Genomic DNA, 15,715 nt, shown 5'->3' on the forward strand with positions numbered 1-15,715 from the left:
AACACAGTTTTACTTTTTTATTTAAAAATAAACACAGCTATACTCACCTAACACCTAATTCCCCGAAGCCCTCGTTCTCCTGTAATAAAGCTAAAACAAAAAATAACAATATCCCTCACTTATCTGTCATTCTGTCCCACGCCGTAATCCATGTCTGGGGAATAAACAGTTTTCAACCTGGATGGTGCCAAGATGCGACTGTCCAGGCTGAGAACCACTGGTATCTGAACTGCTGCGAGCGCAGCCTCAGTGACTGGCGGTGACTTCAGCGAGGTTACCTCCAGTCACTAAGGCTGCATTCCGGGGTGCCTTGTGAAGTCTGTTTTTGGTGTCGGTGCCCAAACAGTAGGTGTTCGGTACGGACGCCGAACTTTACTGTTCGGGTTCGCCCACCTTTTGTCTTGTGTCTCTCGTCTTCCTCTTGTCCCTAGCTAAGGTCAGGTGAGTTTGCTGGCCTGTATATCGTCTGGGTTCTTTGTATTCCCCAAGATATGCTCCAGTGTTTCCAATGAGCTGTTTAGAGTGCTACTATTGTTCTTTGTTCTCCTCAATCACATCCTCCGAAACTGTCCCTAGGCTGGACAGTTGTGTATCAGTTGTGTATCACAGTCTACCCAGAATATGCAAGGTGGAGTTCCACATATAAGGCACTGAGTGGGAGTGCAGAAGTGATGCTGCAGCACAGACAGACAAGCAACAGCATGATGAAAACTCCAATAGAGTGCACAGACAGGCTACACTTTTAGCATCAGCTCTGACATATCGGGGTAATTTTTAGGGAAGCTCTAGACCACGAAATTCAGCACATGCACCAGTCAAACGATGTGCATGAAACTGGCTAGGCCCAGAGCTGCTGCAAGATGAGACTGTTAGAGCATGCTGCACAAGATTGTTAGAGCACGCTGCACCAGGCTGTTAGAGCATGTTGCACCAGGTTGTTAGAGCACGCTGCACCAGGCTGTCATGGCACTCTACACCAGGCTGTTATGGCATTGTGAATCAGGCTGTAAGGGCACACTGCACAAGGCTGCTAGGGAATGCAACACCAGGCTTTTATGGGATTGTTCCCCCACCTGTTAGAGCAGGTTGTATCAGGCTTTTATGGCACTCTACACCAGGCTGTTATGGCACTTTGCATCAGGCTGTAAGTGCACACTGCACGATGATGTTAGGGAACATTCCCCTGGCTGTCCTTGCATGCTGCACCAGGCTGTTATGGCACTGTGCACGAGGCTGTTAGGACACGTTGCCCCAGGTTGTTAGGACACAATGCACCAGGCTGTTATGACACTCTATACCTCTCTATATGGCTCATATTAAAATGGAGTGGAAACACGTGATCTGAAAATTATACAGGCTTAGTCATGTGTTGCACCTGCTAATCACAGCCATGTCAATATTTGGCATGGCTATGGCTGTGATAGCTCTATTAGTGGCCACAGCCTAAAAGCTTGTTGATTGACTGTACTTCACTCTTCCAACAAGCTTTATCTGGCACCAAACCTGAAAAGTAAAACAAACTTCCGGGAAAAAGTCAGTGTTCGAAATCAGCACCGGACAGGTACAAATCTCAAACGGGTTCGCTCATCACTACTTAATAACACATCTACCATGTAATACAGCGAAAACTGAGAAAAGAGTGATGTCTTCTTTTTTCCCAAAAAAACAGCGCCATTTTTGTCCTTAGGATATGTCTAGAATTGTGACTTTTAATAAATTTAGTGCAATTTACTCCTTCTGGACTGAGCTGAGTATTTACACCAGATTTTAAAAAAACTTTTTTAAGTCAAATAGTAGGTTTTATTTTAGCAGACAAAGCACTTACCATGATTCTTTGTGGTTTTAGAAAATAGAGTTGTTACAGGCCTGTCGATAAATTTTTCCCCGTGGTTGATTAAGGCATCTTTAATGATATCGTAACCACACAGGACAACCATTTTTGCTAGGCCTACCTGGATGCTAAAGATGTTGCCATACGTTTTAGATAACTGTGAATACAAAAATAAATTAATTTTTGAATGAATGGTTAACACTATAATTGTTTTAAATACTAATACTGAGGCTTGAAGAGGATCATGGGTGGGCTCTTTGTATATTGGATTCTCTTTAAAGGGAATCTGTCACCCTTTTGATCTTTTTGACTTATAAATATGGGCATACAGATTGTACACAAGTGAAAATAATCATACCAGTATGCCTCTTGGATGTGACCTTGTTAAGTGAAAGTCATCTTTTATAGCTTCGATCTTCTGGGGCGTAGGTAAGATAAGACTGCCTCGGGTCTTCATTATACAAGTTTTCTCCACCCCTTCTCGTGAAATGTCATTTGCGTGGCCAGAAATCCCGCACCTGCCTGCCATCACTCCTCTGCACTGTTCCACCCTTCTGAGGGCATGGCCTTCAATTCTGGCTCCGAAGAGTCACTGTAACTTACAGTAATGGTTTTCTCCGGCAGACAGTTGGTGAATTCCCCACAACGCAGAAGAGTGACGGCAGGCAGCATGCGCAGGATTTCCAGCAGCGTACATGACGTGAAAAAGAGGTCTAAAGAGAAGGGGAGGAGAAAACTTGTATAATGAAGACCAAAAGCAGTCTCATCTTCTGGGCAGCCTACACCCCATAGCCTGGAAAATTGAAGATATAAAAGATGATTTTTGCTTAACAAGGCCACATCTAGGAAGCATTCAAGTAAGACTAGTTTCACTTTTATACAATCTGTATGACCATATTAATAACTTAAAAAAAGTTCAAAAGGATGACAGATTACCTTTAAAGCTCTGTCTGAGCTGATTGCAATTTATAGAGTTGGTAATAGAGATGATCGAATATGTTCCAAAATCGATCGTCAAACATAAATTCAGCACGAATATGGTACATTTTGATTCGTGGTCGGAAATAAAAGCAATTTTTTATAAAATCAGAAAAAAATCAGTGACATTCTTTAAAAATTGCGGTAAAATATTTGCGTTGCCACTAGTGTTGAGCATTCTGATACTGCAAATATCGGGTATCGGCCGATATTCGCTGTATCGGAATTCCAATACCGAGTTCCGATATTTTTGTGATATCGGAAATCGGAATCGGAAGTTCATATAAGTTCCCAGTCATCTTCGGTGTGTGTGGTGCGTATGGTTCACAGGGTCTGGAGGAGAGGAGACTCTCCTTCAGGCCCTGGGATCCATATTCATGTAAAAAATAAAGAATAAAAAGAAAAAATATGGATATACTCACCCCTCCGACGACCCCTGGCTCTCAGCGGTGCAACCGGCAGCCTCCGTTCCTAAGAATGCAGTGAGTGTAGGACCTGTGATGACGTCGCTGTCTTGTGATTGGTCGCGTGACCGCTCGTGTGACTGTGACGTCATTGCAGGTCCTACACTCACTGCATTCTTAGGAACAGAGTCTGCCGGTTGCACCGCTGAGAGCCAGGGGCCGTCGGAGGGGTGAGTATATCCATATTTTTTATTTTTATTCTTTACTTTTTACATGAATATGGATCCCAGGGCCTGAAGGAGATTTTCCTCTCCTTCAGACCCTGGGAACCATCCAGGATAGCTTCCGACATTTGTGTCCCATTGACTTGTATTGGTATCGGGTATCGGTATCGGCGATATCCGATATTTTTTGGATATCGGCCGATCCAATCTGATACCGATTCTTTTGAATATCGGAAGGTATCGCTCAACACTAGTTGCCACTAAAGTATTTGGAGCACCTTGGCTAGGATAGTGGTGGTTTATGATGAGCGTGAGGCACATGTTTGATGAGGGGAAGAGGTGTGGAGAAACCAGAGGAGCAGTGTACTTGTAAACTTTTCTAACTTTATGTGTTCACATTGCGGCTAGCCAATAAGGGCGCAGGAAAAATCCACAATGTTCCGACCCAACATCTTGTGTCAATAGCTGCTGAAATCACATGTCCCACTCTATATAAAGAGCGGACATCTTGTTTTTGTTCCATTTTCTCAATATAACAGCCCAGAGACGCTGCTTCTGACCCTGGGCCTGGGTGCTTATAGATTTTAGCTAGTTAACTAGGCAGTTGTATCTAAGTCAGATAGTTTAAATAGCTAGTATCCTGTCTGGATGTGAAATCTACCTTCCAGCAGATTTTTTTTGTGCCATTACTAGGGTTGAGCGACTTTTATTTTTATAGGATCGGGTCGGGTTTCACGAAACCCGACTTTCTCAAAAGTCGGGTCGAGTGAAATCAGCCGATCCTATAAAAAAGTCGGGGTCGGGGTCGGCCGAAACACGAAACCCAATGCAGTGCAATGGGATACTATGGTTCCCAGGGTCTGAAGGAGAAAAAACTCTCCTTCAGGCCCTGGCATCCATATTTAAGTGTAAAATAAAGAATTAAAATAAAAAATATTGATATACTCACCTCTCCGACGCAGCCTGGACATCACCGCTGGTAACCGGCATCTTCCGTTCCTAAGAATGGCGCTTGAAAGACCTTTCGATGACGTCACGGCTTGTGATTGGTCACGGCGGCCCACGTGACCGCTCAGCGACCAATCACAACAAGCCGTGACATAATTCTCAGGTCCTAAATTCCTCATTCTAGGAATTTAGGCCATGAGAATTACGTCACGGCTTGTGATTGGTCGCTGAGCTGTCACGTGGGCCGCCGCGACCAATCACAAGCCACGATGTCATCTAAGGCCATTCACGCGCGCATTCTTAGGAAGGAAGGCTGCCGGAAAGAAGCCGAGGGTGAGTATATTCCTATTAGGTATATACTCACCCTCGGAAGCGCCCTACTTCTTTCCGGCAGCCTTCCTTCTTAAGAATACGCGCGTGAATGGCCTTAGATGACGTCACGGCTTGTGATTGGTCGCGGCGGCACACGTGACCGCTCAGCGACCAATCACAAGCCGTGACGTAATTCTCATGGCCTAAATTCCTAGAATGAGGAATTTAGGACCTAAGAATTACGTCACGGCTTGTTGTGATTGGTCGCTGAGCGGTCACGTGGTCCGCCGCGACCAATCACAAGCCGTGACGTCATCGAAATGTCTTTCAAGCGCCATTCTTAGGAACGGAAAATGCCGGTTACCAGCGGCGATGTCCAGGCTGCGTCGGAGAGGTGAGTATATCAATATTTTTTATTTTAATTCTTTATTTTACACTTAAATGTGGATTCTGATACCGATTTCCGATATCGCAAACATATCGGAACTCGGTATCGGAATTCCGATACCAGATTCAGAAGATCGCCGACCTCATGGCCGACCCCACACAGGGGTCGGGTTTCATGAAACCCGACTTTGCCAAAAGTCGGCGACTTCTGAAAATGGCCGACCCGTTTCGCTCAACCCTAGCCATTACTGAGGACCACAGACAACGACAGTAGCACACAATTCATAGAAGTGTGCCATGCCTTGCTTCTTTTTTGCTCCATGCACAAGTAGTTCTTTCTGAATCTTAATTTTTCAGTTGCTAAATGTGTTCTGTGATTTGACATGTTGGCCAGGAAAAACATTTTTTTGGCAGTTGCTTCCGTGATTCAGCATGTCGTATCTCACCTTGTCATTTAGTGCCGGTAAAATTCAATTGTCTACATAGCTCATGCAGAATTTTTAAAAATCTGTTGGTAAATGTAATGTAGCCCACCTTGCAATTTTGTGCTGATTAAATTGTTCTGTGTGTAGAGCTGTTGCAGAGTAAAAAAATATTTTTTTGGCTGATGCTAACATGATTCAGCATGCCATATCCCACCTTGTCATTTAGTTGTGGTGAAATTCAGCTGTCTGCAGAGCTCATGCAGATGAAAAAAAATAAAAAATTGTGTTACAAAAGTGACATAGCGAGCTAGTTCTGAGTTTGACATTGTATTGAGCATATATTCGATTGTATGCAGGCCTCATCCACAGTTTAAAAATACTTTCTTCCTTTAGTAATGTTATACAATAGGCTAGTATCAGTTTTAAATTTTTGGGCGCTGATATTGTTCTTCATACAGAGGTACACATGATAAAATCAAAATTGGTTTTCTTACTATATTGCTACCAAAAGCAGGCTACATTTCATCTTTTCATTGTTTGGTGCACATATTGTTCTCCATACAGGGGTACACATGATAAAAGATACATTTGTTCTGTTACTACCGTGCTCCAAAAATTTGGCCCCATCAGAGGTTTTCATTCTTTTTTGCTCAGATTCTGCTGTATCCAAGCCTCCTCCACAGTAACAAATCAATTTTTTTTTTCTGTTACTACTGTGCTACACAAAGCAGGCCACATTTTATCTTTTAATAATTTTTGGCGGGTACTTATTTATTATGCTTTGCTTTTATAGCGATATCTTATTCTGCAGCACTTTACATACATTATCACCACTGTCCCCAATGGGGTTCACAATCTAAATTCCCTATCAGTATTACGTTGGAAACCTGAGAACCAGAGTAAACACACGCATACACGGGGAAAAAGTCTCCTAGCAGACTTTTTCCTTGGTGTGATTTGAACCCAGGACCCCAGCACTGGAAGACTGTAGTGCTAACCACTGAGCAACCACGCTGCCCTATTGTGGTATTGTGCTGGTATTGTGCTCCATCCTGGACCCCGCATTTCACAATATAAATTCTTTGTGCTAATAGCGTGGTCCTTAAAGCATACCACATTTAAGCATTGGACAGGGTTTGGAGCAGTATTTCTTGCTTAGGCCGAGGTCACACTTGCGAGTGTAATGCAAGAAACTCGAGCGAGTCTCTCGCAGCAATACCCGGCGCTGCTGCCGGAACTCGGGACCGGAGAATGCAGATGCATGTATTTCTATGCAGCTGAACGCTTCACCGGCGGCAGTGTCGGGTATTGATGCGAGAGACTCGCTCGAGTTTCTCGCATCACACTCACAAGTGTGACCCCAGACTTAATAGTATGATCAGTAACTGGTGGATGAGTGACAGGTGTAGGCCTGGTGCTCTGAGAGCTGTGACTAATTCAGGCAAAACAAATGAAGGAGACCCAACTTGCAGAGCAAATATTTCCACTAATTTATGGCAGATACCACAAAAAAGTGGCATCAATTTCTATGCATTAATTTTTTTAATCACATGCAGTGGGGGAAATAAGTATTTGATCCCTTGATGATTTTGTAAGTTTGCCCACTGACAAAGACATGAACAGTCTATCATTTTACTGGTAGGTTAATTTTAACATTGAAAGATAGAATATCAAAAATAAAATCCAGAAAATCACATTGTATATAACTTTATTTGCATTTTGCAGTGAGAAATAAGTATTTGATCCCTCTGGCAAACGATTAAGGGTGCATTACCGTGCCAGAAATGTATCAGACATTTTATTCCTTTTCATCTATGGCTTGACATGCCTCAATAGAGTTTTCCTTATTTTTACTTGCCAGGTAGGTGTGCCAGATGGAATTTTTTCTTTCTTCAATATTTACACATTTTTAGGCGCTCTCTAAAAACACATCTGTTATGGGCAGCCTATCACATTCCCTAATCAAAGTCCTTTTCATTTATAGCCTATTCTCTACTTCTATGAACATAATTCGCCATGAAACTCAACCGTACCAAAAAGCCTCATGCAGCTTTTATCTACCCCCATTTACTCAAGATGGTTGTACCATCATAGTAAATAAGCACCTGTAATTGGTATCACCCCCACCTCATTGAAGATGGTAAGGTCTGAAGAGCAGGGCCATCATTATTTTAGCTTTAATTGTTTGATTATTTTAAACTTTGTAACTTTTGACTGTTTTATATAAACTGCTGACTCGTAAAGCTATCTGGAATGTGCTTGAAATATATAAATTAAAGTTAGTACTAGTAGATTGAAGATAGGGAAGTTCAAGCTCTTAGCTTTGTCATGTGTAGGATGAAACAATCTTTTATGTGATTAAAACTGCACAAATGAGGGTTTGCTGCTGTACTACAGAGGGTGGAGTTGGGTGAACACGACAAGCTGCTGGAGTATGAGAGAGGCGCAGGCAGATATGTTACGGTGGATTGAGAAAGATGGGGTATGCTTTTATCTAAGATCAGTCAAAAACAGGAGGCATTTCCACTTCCGTATCTGCTGATGGGCTTTCACTCACCATGACTATAACGGGTAAACAAGTGGAGGTTCTGCAGCCTGAGACCTGTGCAATAACACTTGCCACAGTGAGCGAGAAGGATGAATCAGAAGAAGCGGTTGATGAGGTGCACAGGGGTTGGAAAGGCCTGCTAGTCTGCTTTTTAGCAGAATGAGATTCCCAATTAACGTGTGTTGATCATGCATGTGCCAGTTCATGCATGTAATAGTCAAATTATTGCATTTTTTAACTCTCCTTTGTTGTTTTTAACAAAGTTGGCAGATAATGTGATTTTTGTCATTTTTGATGGGCTGAAAAAAAGACCAAGCTGGACAACTGCAGACCAGTAAATGCTGATGGCCACTGACAGAGTTGGGGCTGAGGATGCATTTCTTGTCGTGGCTGCATAATTCTGCATCTGCGGGAAGCCACAACTTAATCCTCTCATCTTCTTCCTCCTCCTCTGCTGAGCAACTCAGCTGCATGCATCTGGGTTTATACCAAGTGGGATCTACTACCTCATTGTCATCCTCTCTATTCTCCCACTTCTCGCCCTGAGAGTCAACCTCCTCCTCTTCCTGCCCTGACAGCACATTACAGTCCACAGGCCCCTCAAGTATCTGAATCTCATCAGGATCACCTCCATTCCCTGGGGTTAATGTCTTTTGATGTGGGTTTGTTTTCTTCTAGGACCCTATTTCATCTGGCCCTAGATCAAACTGAAAAAAAAATGCCGGCAGTGGTGCACATGATTTCCTCCTCTTGACTCTGCAAATCTTTGGAGTAAACATCCGATGGCCATGACATAAAATGTGTGAACAGATCTGCTGACTCAGACATCTGTGGTTCCCTACACTTAGTTAGGCAGTTGGAGAGTTGTGACATGGGGGAAAACAAGGGTAATTTGGGTGACACCTCTGAGGACAATATTGTGTGTGAAGTTAAGGTGGAGGAAGAGGCCAATGCAGTGCTTGCCATCTACTGAAGCACATGTCCTTTCTGGCCCTCATTTACAAATCGTACCGCTGTGTGACTGCCAAAGAAAGGGAGTTGAGTTGCCCGTCCAGAAATAGAAATTGTAAAAATGCTGAGCAGTAAGAGCAGGACTGTGGCAGTAACTTCTTCCAGTGGAAAGAAAAGGTTGGTTGCCTGACATTAGTAGTAAAAGACATGGTCTCACCATCAGTAAAAGCCTCATTCAGATGTACATGATGTGTAGATGAGGCTTTATTGCTTGACCTGCAAAGCGCATTAGAACAGATAACTTTGTCAATGGTTACAGTACTCTGGACATTAAATAACAGTGTACAGAGTGGAGAATCCACTGACAAAGTAACACCTTCATAATGTAGGCACCTTGGGCTCTAAGGCTGAGGTGTGATTATCTCTGCACCCCAAAAACTCAGCCACCCTCAGGAAAAGCCATGATTAATCCATGCATCATGATCAAGCCAGTACAAATTTTGCCTAGAGTGTTCACTAAAAAGGGGTTAGCCTAAAACCACAACTTAGCACCAATTTAAGTTGTTGACAGCTGGAGGTCCGACTCTCTGGCAGCCCTTCTTAACCTGAAAAATAGTGTCCCTCATTTGAATGAACCCTATAAAACTTTGTCTCATGAGAGATAGTTCTAACATATCTTTCATATCTTTGAGTTATGTGATGAAAACAGACAGAGGTTTTTGCATTCCCAATCCGTAGATGTAGGAGCTCAGAAGGAAAATTAGAAAGCAAATTATTGTAGACACCTTCGGGACTCAAATATGGCAATTTTGGGGAAATTCTGTGTAATTAAAGAATTTTATTGTTCACAGCCAACATATGAAAAGGACAAAATAAAAAATAAAAAGGACAAAATAAAAATCCAACATTTCAGCTCTCTGGCCGTTATCAAGTAAATCTACAGTATGTATACAACACGAAGAACAGAAAGACAAAAAATTCAAATAACCATAAATATCTCAACCATGTATTATAAGCAAAGGTCATGTCAAGGGGCTATTCATGTTACATATCACAATTATAAATTTATATAATACATCAAAGTACATGACCTGTCCCATATGTACAAACTAAGAAATCATAAATCTCATGGTGGGGTGAATCCTCTTTTTAAGGAATATATTACATTCAACAAAATATATTAAACCAAAATCAGCCAATGAAAACATATTGCAGATTAGTTTCTATTGCCAAGGCTGAGCAGTAATAAAATAAAAGAAAAAGCCCATTTATCACCTCTAGAGATCCCACAAGAACCCAGGAAGGAGAGGTCAAGGTACAGTATATGGGAGTATGTATATAATATAAGAAAATCTATAAACATCACTTTTTGTTTTGTCCTTTTCATATGTCGACTGTGAATAATAAAAAAATTTAATTACACGGAATTGTCATTTTTGAGTGCCAAAGGTGTCTACAATGATTAATATATATGACTTATGCCATAAACTTCTCATAGATGCAGATCTAACTTTTGGTACCCACACTCATCTCCAGAATTGGGATCCACTGATCCTTTGTATTACAGGTGTTCGACTACCAGTGAGTGAAGAGATTGTGGCACATGTTATGGGAGTTTTGAAGATTATTTTCTTGACTATATTTGGAACTCCTGGGATTAAGAATAGAGAAACCTAATGCATGACAATTAAACACCTGCAGAAAGAAGGATCAGATGAACCCATTTTGACGATGGTTGGGGTCTCAAAGGTGAGACCCACATCTATCAGACAATTATAGTATATCCATTTGAGCCAACATCTTTAGATATGATAGGTACAATGTCTAGAAAGCTCATGTTTTTCTGACAGTTTCCTACTGTACTAGAAAGACCACGTTACCTCCACAAATGCCTTGTGTGGCTTTGACTTCATAATCTTGAGAATATTTCCTATGATTGGTAAGGGACTTGGTCCAGGGGGGAAATCTTTGTGAATTCCTTTATTCCAATTTCTAGCAGCAAAGAACACAAATAGGATGACCAAGACAGATAGGAGAATGGTGATGGTGTCCATGGTGAAGTCTTCTTAAAATCTGGAGAAGATATAATTAAAAGACAAAAAGGGGTAAAAAAAAAAAAGTAGTTTACAGTCCCTGTTTGGTGATCAATGTATCTTCCGGCGAGAGCAAAGTGATGAACGGACCCAGAGACTTTCTACTGAGAGTGAACCCCTCTTTTTCGGGTTTGAGCATAACTAGATGACAGCCTCTGCCCCTTGGTTTAAGCAGTTAGTGAGGGTCTGATTTCCATTCCATTTCCATTAATGAATTACTGAACAGAACTTATGTGTATCTTAAAAATTATCTCAAAGTTTAATTACTAGAGATGAGCGAATCTTCCAATATTAATTTTGGGCAGATTTGTTTGAATTGACAGACGGATTTGATTCTGTACAAATAAAATTAATTCAAAATCAAATCTGCCCCAAAAATCTTTTATATTTATTATGCTCCTAGATTTCTACAAACCCCAAAAACAGGGGAGGGAAGGGACTAAAATATAACATTTGTCACTTCCCATGTTATTGATGCTTGTTGCGCCCCACATGCCAACATTGTGAGGCCTAATTAGTACTCGTAGATCTCCTACAGAAGACCAAAAATGAGAAGAATGAAAGTCAGAAGAATAGACAAAAAAAGACCCAAAGTGAGAAATTGGCAAATATTTGGCTGTAGGACAGGCAAGGGGCATACACAGGACAGTAATGTATAGTTATTTATTATTCATGACTCATGACTCAAGAAAATATCCAGAAAACTTGCAACCATTTACTGGGTGCCACGAGCGAGGATTGTAACCCCACTGTGCCACTAACCAGACTACCCTGGAGGGGCATGACTAAGAAGCTACCTGGGTGTTCACTGGAGCCTCTAGTGGTGAGATCACGCTTGTGCAGTAGGTAGCTACCAGGTACCACTGTAGGGCGGTGTCTGGCTGTAACAGCTGACCCCACTGGGAGATGGAACTCTAGGAACAGGAGTGGGCAAGTACAGACTGTCACGGCTGGTACTCTGACAGGCACAGCTGGCACTCTGTTAGGCAGGCGGGCACAGCTGGCACTCTGGCAGGAAGGTGGGCACGGCTGGCATTCTGGCAGGCGGGATGGCTGGCACTTTGGCAGGCAGGCAGGCATGGAACAGACTGGAAAAATCGGGACTGAAACAGGTAGGGCAGGAACACAGGCAGGTACGAGTTGGAAAAGGGAACAGATAGGAACCAGTTCAGACTGAAAGGACAAAGACAAACAGGGTGCAGAGTGGGAGGAGAGCAAAGCTGCCGGAAGCAGGACGGGAGCAGAGCAGAGCCACAGAATGCGATGAGCAGAGCCGCAGGTTGTGGCGAGCAGAGTAGGGCAGAGCCGCAGGTTCTGGCGAGCAGAGCAGAGCTGCAGTAGGCAGAGAGCAGAGCAGAGCCGCATGAGGCAGAGAGCAGAGCAGAACCACAGGAGAACAAGAGCAAAGCAGAACTGCAGGAGGTGGAGAGCAGAGCAGAACCGCAGGAGGCGGAGAGCAGAGCAGAACCACAGAAGGCAGAGGGCAGAGCAGAGCCGCAGGTTCTGGCGAGCATAGCAGAACAGCAGTAGGTAGAGAGCAGAGCAGAGCCGCATGAGGCAGAGAGCAGAGCAGAACCACAGGAGACAGAGAGCAGAGCAGAACCGCAGGAGGCGGTGAACAGAGCAGAACCGCAGGAGGCGGAGAGCAGAGCAGAGACGCAGGATGCGGGGAGCAGAGCACTGCTGCAGGTTGTGCAGCACAGAGCAGAGCCACAGGATGCCGAGGGCAGAGCGGAGTAGAGCGGCAGGATGCGGGAAGGGAGCAGACACAAGTATACACACAACTGAGTAGGGAAGGTAACAGACAAGGATACAAACAGGTATAGGAAACAGACTTAGTACAGACTAGGATGCACATGGGAACAACTTCAGGATTAAAGATTCAGGCCTGGGTATGGGTATACAGCCCCCAGGTTGGCAGGAACAGGACACACAGGAAACAGGAACAGGCCTGTGTATACAGCCCCCAGGGTGGCTGAAGCAAAAGTAATAACAGGACCTGGATATTCAGTAGCAGAACACAGACTGAGAGAAAATGTTGCTCAGGCATCCCACTATGGGTGGAGATGCCTTAAGTACCTGATGCCTCTTGGCAATTGGCTGGGGACACCTTAGGAAGGTGCACACAGTCTATAAGAATCAGGAAGTGCTGGGGTCACCGCCCTAAGCATACAGCCAGGAAGTATGCAGCAAGCAAGGACATGAGGATCAGAGCATGGAGCGAGCAGAGGACAGAACTCACAGAATGGCCCGCAGTGGTGAGTAAGATGGAAGATGGGAGATGGGAAGCCATGCAGTGATGCCGGCAGGGATGTTACACATTCTTTCTGCTTGACTTGCTCAAAATGAATCCAGAATAATTTGGTTTCTGACAAATCCAATTTATTTTAGTAATACCTACCAAGATTAGTTTGCTTCTCTCTGTTACTCTGTCAAAAAAGAAATTTGTTTGTGCTTAAAATGGATCGGTCTTCAGTTTGGACTCTACAGTTATGGAATCAGCAGAGCAGCAGTGACATTTCTGCTCTCTGCCCCTCAGTACTCAGTGACCCCTGTTGTGAACTCTGTTTTCAGGCTCCCTCTTGTGGTCACTGGTGGTATGGTGTGACTTTTGCTTTGGGTTCCCCCTGGTGGCTTTGTTTGTTGTCCTGCTGGTCTCTGGCTATCAGCTGGTTAGTTATCCTCTGGGAGGTTCCTATATAGCTCTGTTTCACTTCCACTTGTTGCCGGCTGTCGATGTAATCAGTGCTACTCAGATTCCTTCTGACTACCTTGCTCCCAGTCCATCCAGGATAAGCTAAGTTTTGTTTGCTCATTTTTTGATCAGTAATGTTTATCATGTTTTCTTGTCCAGCTTGCTAAAAATGTGATTCCCTCGCTTGCTGGTTGCTCTAGTGGACTGAGTTTCTCCCCACACACCATTAGTTGGTGTGTGGGTTCTTGAAATCTCAGGATGGATATTTTGTAGGGTTTTTTATTGATCGCATAGACCCCTGCTCTATTTTCTGTTTTCTAGTACTAGTGGGCCTCTTTTGCTGAATCTGATTTCATCCCTATGTATGTGCCTTCTTCTTACTTCAACGTTAATATTTGTTGGGGGCTTCTATATCTTTGGGGATTATTTCTCTGGAGGTCTTACTTTCTCTTTAGGGGTAGCTAGTTCCTCAGGCTGGCTCGGGACGTCTAGGAATTTTTTAGGCACGTTCACCGGCTACCTCTAGTTGTGTTGGATAGGTTCAGATTTGCGATCAGTCCAGTTACCATCTCCCTAGAGCTTGTCCTAAGTTTATTCACTTGCTGGTCTATTTGTGATCCTCAGCCACTAAGGATCATTACAGACCCCACTCTGTAACATTACAGGGTCGCCACTTTGTGGCTGAGTTGCTGCGGTTCCTTCCACTTCTCAATAATATAACTCACAGGTGATGGAGGAAGATGTATGAGGAAGAAATGCTTTGAACGGACTTGTTACACTGGTAGCTCCTATTACAGGACTGTGCTGCTGGCACAAGTGAGATCTGCACCACCAGCCAATGTGTCACGTTAGTAAAGTCAGACAGCATGTTATACACTGGGGGAGAGGTTCCAGATGTTATAAACTGGGGAAGAGGGGCCAGATGTTACACAATGGGGGAAGAGGGGCCAGATGCTATACACTGGGGGAGAGGGGCCAGATGTTATACACTAAATGGTGAGTTGCTGGTTGTTTTACACATAGGGTCAACAGACAGGATGTTGTACACCGGGGGAAGAGGGGCCGGATGTTATACACTGAAGGAGAGAGGGGCCGGATGTTATACACTGGGGGAAGAGGGGTCAGATGCTATACATTGGGGGAAGAGGGGCCGGATGTTATACACTAAGGGGTGAGGTACTGGTTGTTATACACCAGGGGTGGAGGAACAGGATGCTATATGCTGACAGTGAGTAGGCAGATTACATACATTGGGTCCATAACACTATTATTTTGTCTATATAAGGTATGTGTATAACATAACAACAAGAGGGAGTGAACTGTATTTAATACATCAGAGCTTCGGGAATCGGGAGGGTAAAAATAATCAAACATACCCTGCTCGCAATGGAAGTAGATCTCTGCTAAGCTTGAATGTAAGAGCTATTTTTTACATGATATAAACCAGGCAGTTTTGGGAATGGAAAATGTAGTGGGGGAGGCAGCAGTCAGGGAAGGGTTACAGAAGGAGAGGCACAGGCAAGGATGGGGCTGGCAGGGAGCAGTCTCTATAGTAGGATCATGTACATTCCCACAGTAGCTGCCATTCATCAAGTCCTGGAGGGTGAAACTGAAGCCACAAATAAGAAAGAAAATGGTAATATTACAAAAAGTAACAGGCTTTATGCTGACTCCAGGCTTTTCTCTACAAGGTTTGGTTGCAGCTATGAAATGTACAGATATTACATTATAGCACAGATTACTATAAAAATCTTGTTCCTTACTTGTTTGGCTGAAGAAAGTGGAGGCGGCGCAAGACCTGCATGAGTCTCCGCTCCCCGGCTGCGATCACTGTGCTTATAATCCCCAGGGCAATATTTAACTCATGTAACAATAACACTTTGACCACAGTCTATAAATGCAGCTCCACCTACTACTGA

General features: G+C 43.6%; 1 protein-coding gene across 1 annotated transcript in view; it reads right to left on the bottom strand.

Moving 5' to 3' along the window:
• Positions 1-15,715, bottom strand: part of LOC143808714 (cytochrome P450 2K1-like) — a 40,167-nt gene extending 24,452 nt beyond the window's left edge. The window contains exons 1-3 of the mRNA XM_077291645.1: positions 15,560-15,715; positions 10,889-11,081; positions 1,826-1,988 (exon numbers count right to left, since the gene is read on the bottom strand). Of these exons, the coding sequence (XP_077147760.1) occupies positions 1,826-1,988; positions 10,889-11,062 (337 nt within the window). The 5' untranslated portion in view covers positions 11,063-11,081; positions 15,560-15,715. The remainder of the gene's footprint in view (positions 1-1,825; positions 1,989-10,888; positions 11,082-15,559) is intronic.

Source organism: Ranitomeya variabilis, chromosome 2 (genome assembly GCF_051348905.1).
Source record: "Ranitomeya variabilis isolate aRanVar5 chromosome 2, aRanVar5.hap1, whole genome shotgun sequence".
In the NCBI taxonomy this organism is placed as follows: domain Eukaryota; kingdom Metazoa; phylum Chordata; class Amphibia; order Anura; family Dendrobatidae; genus Ranitomeya; species Ranitomeya variabilis.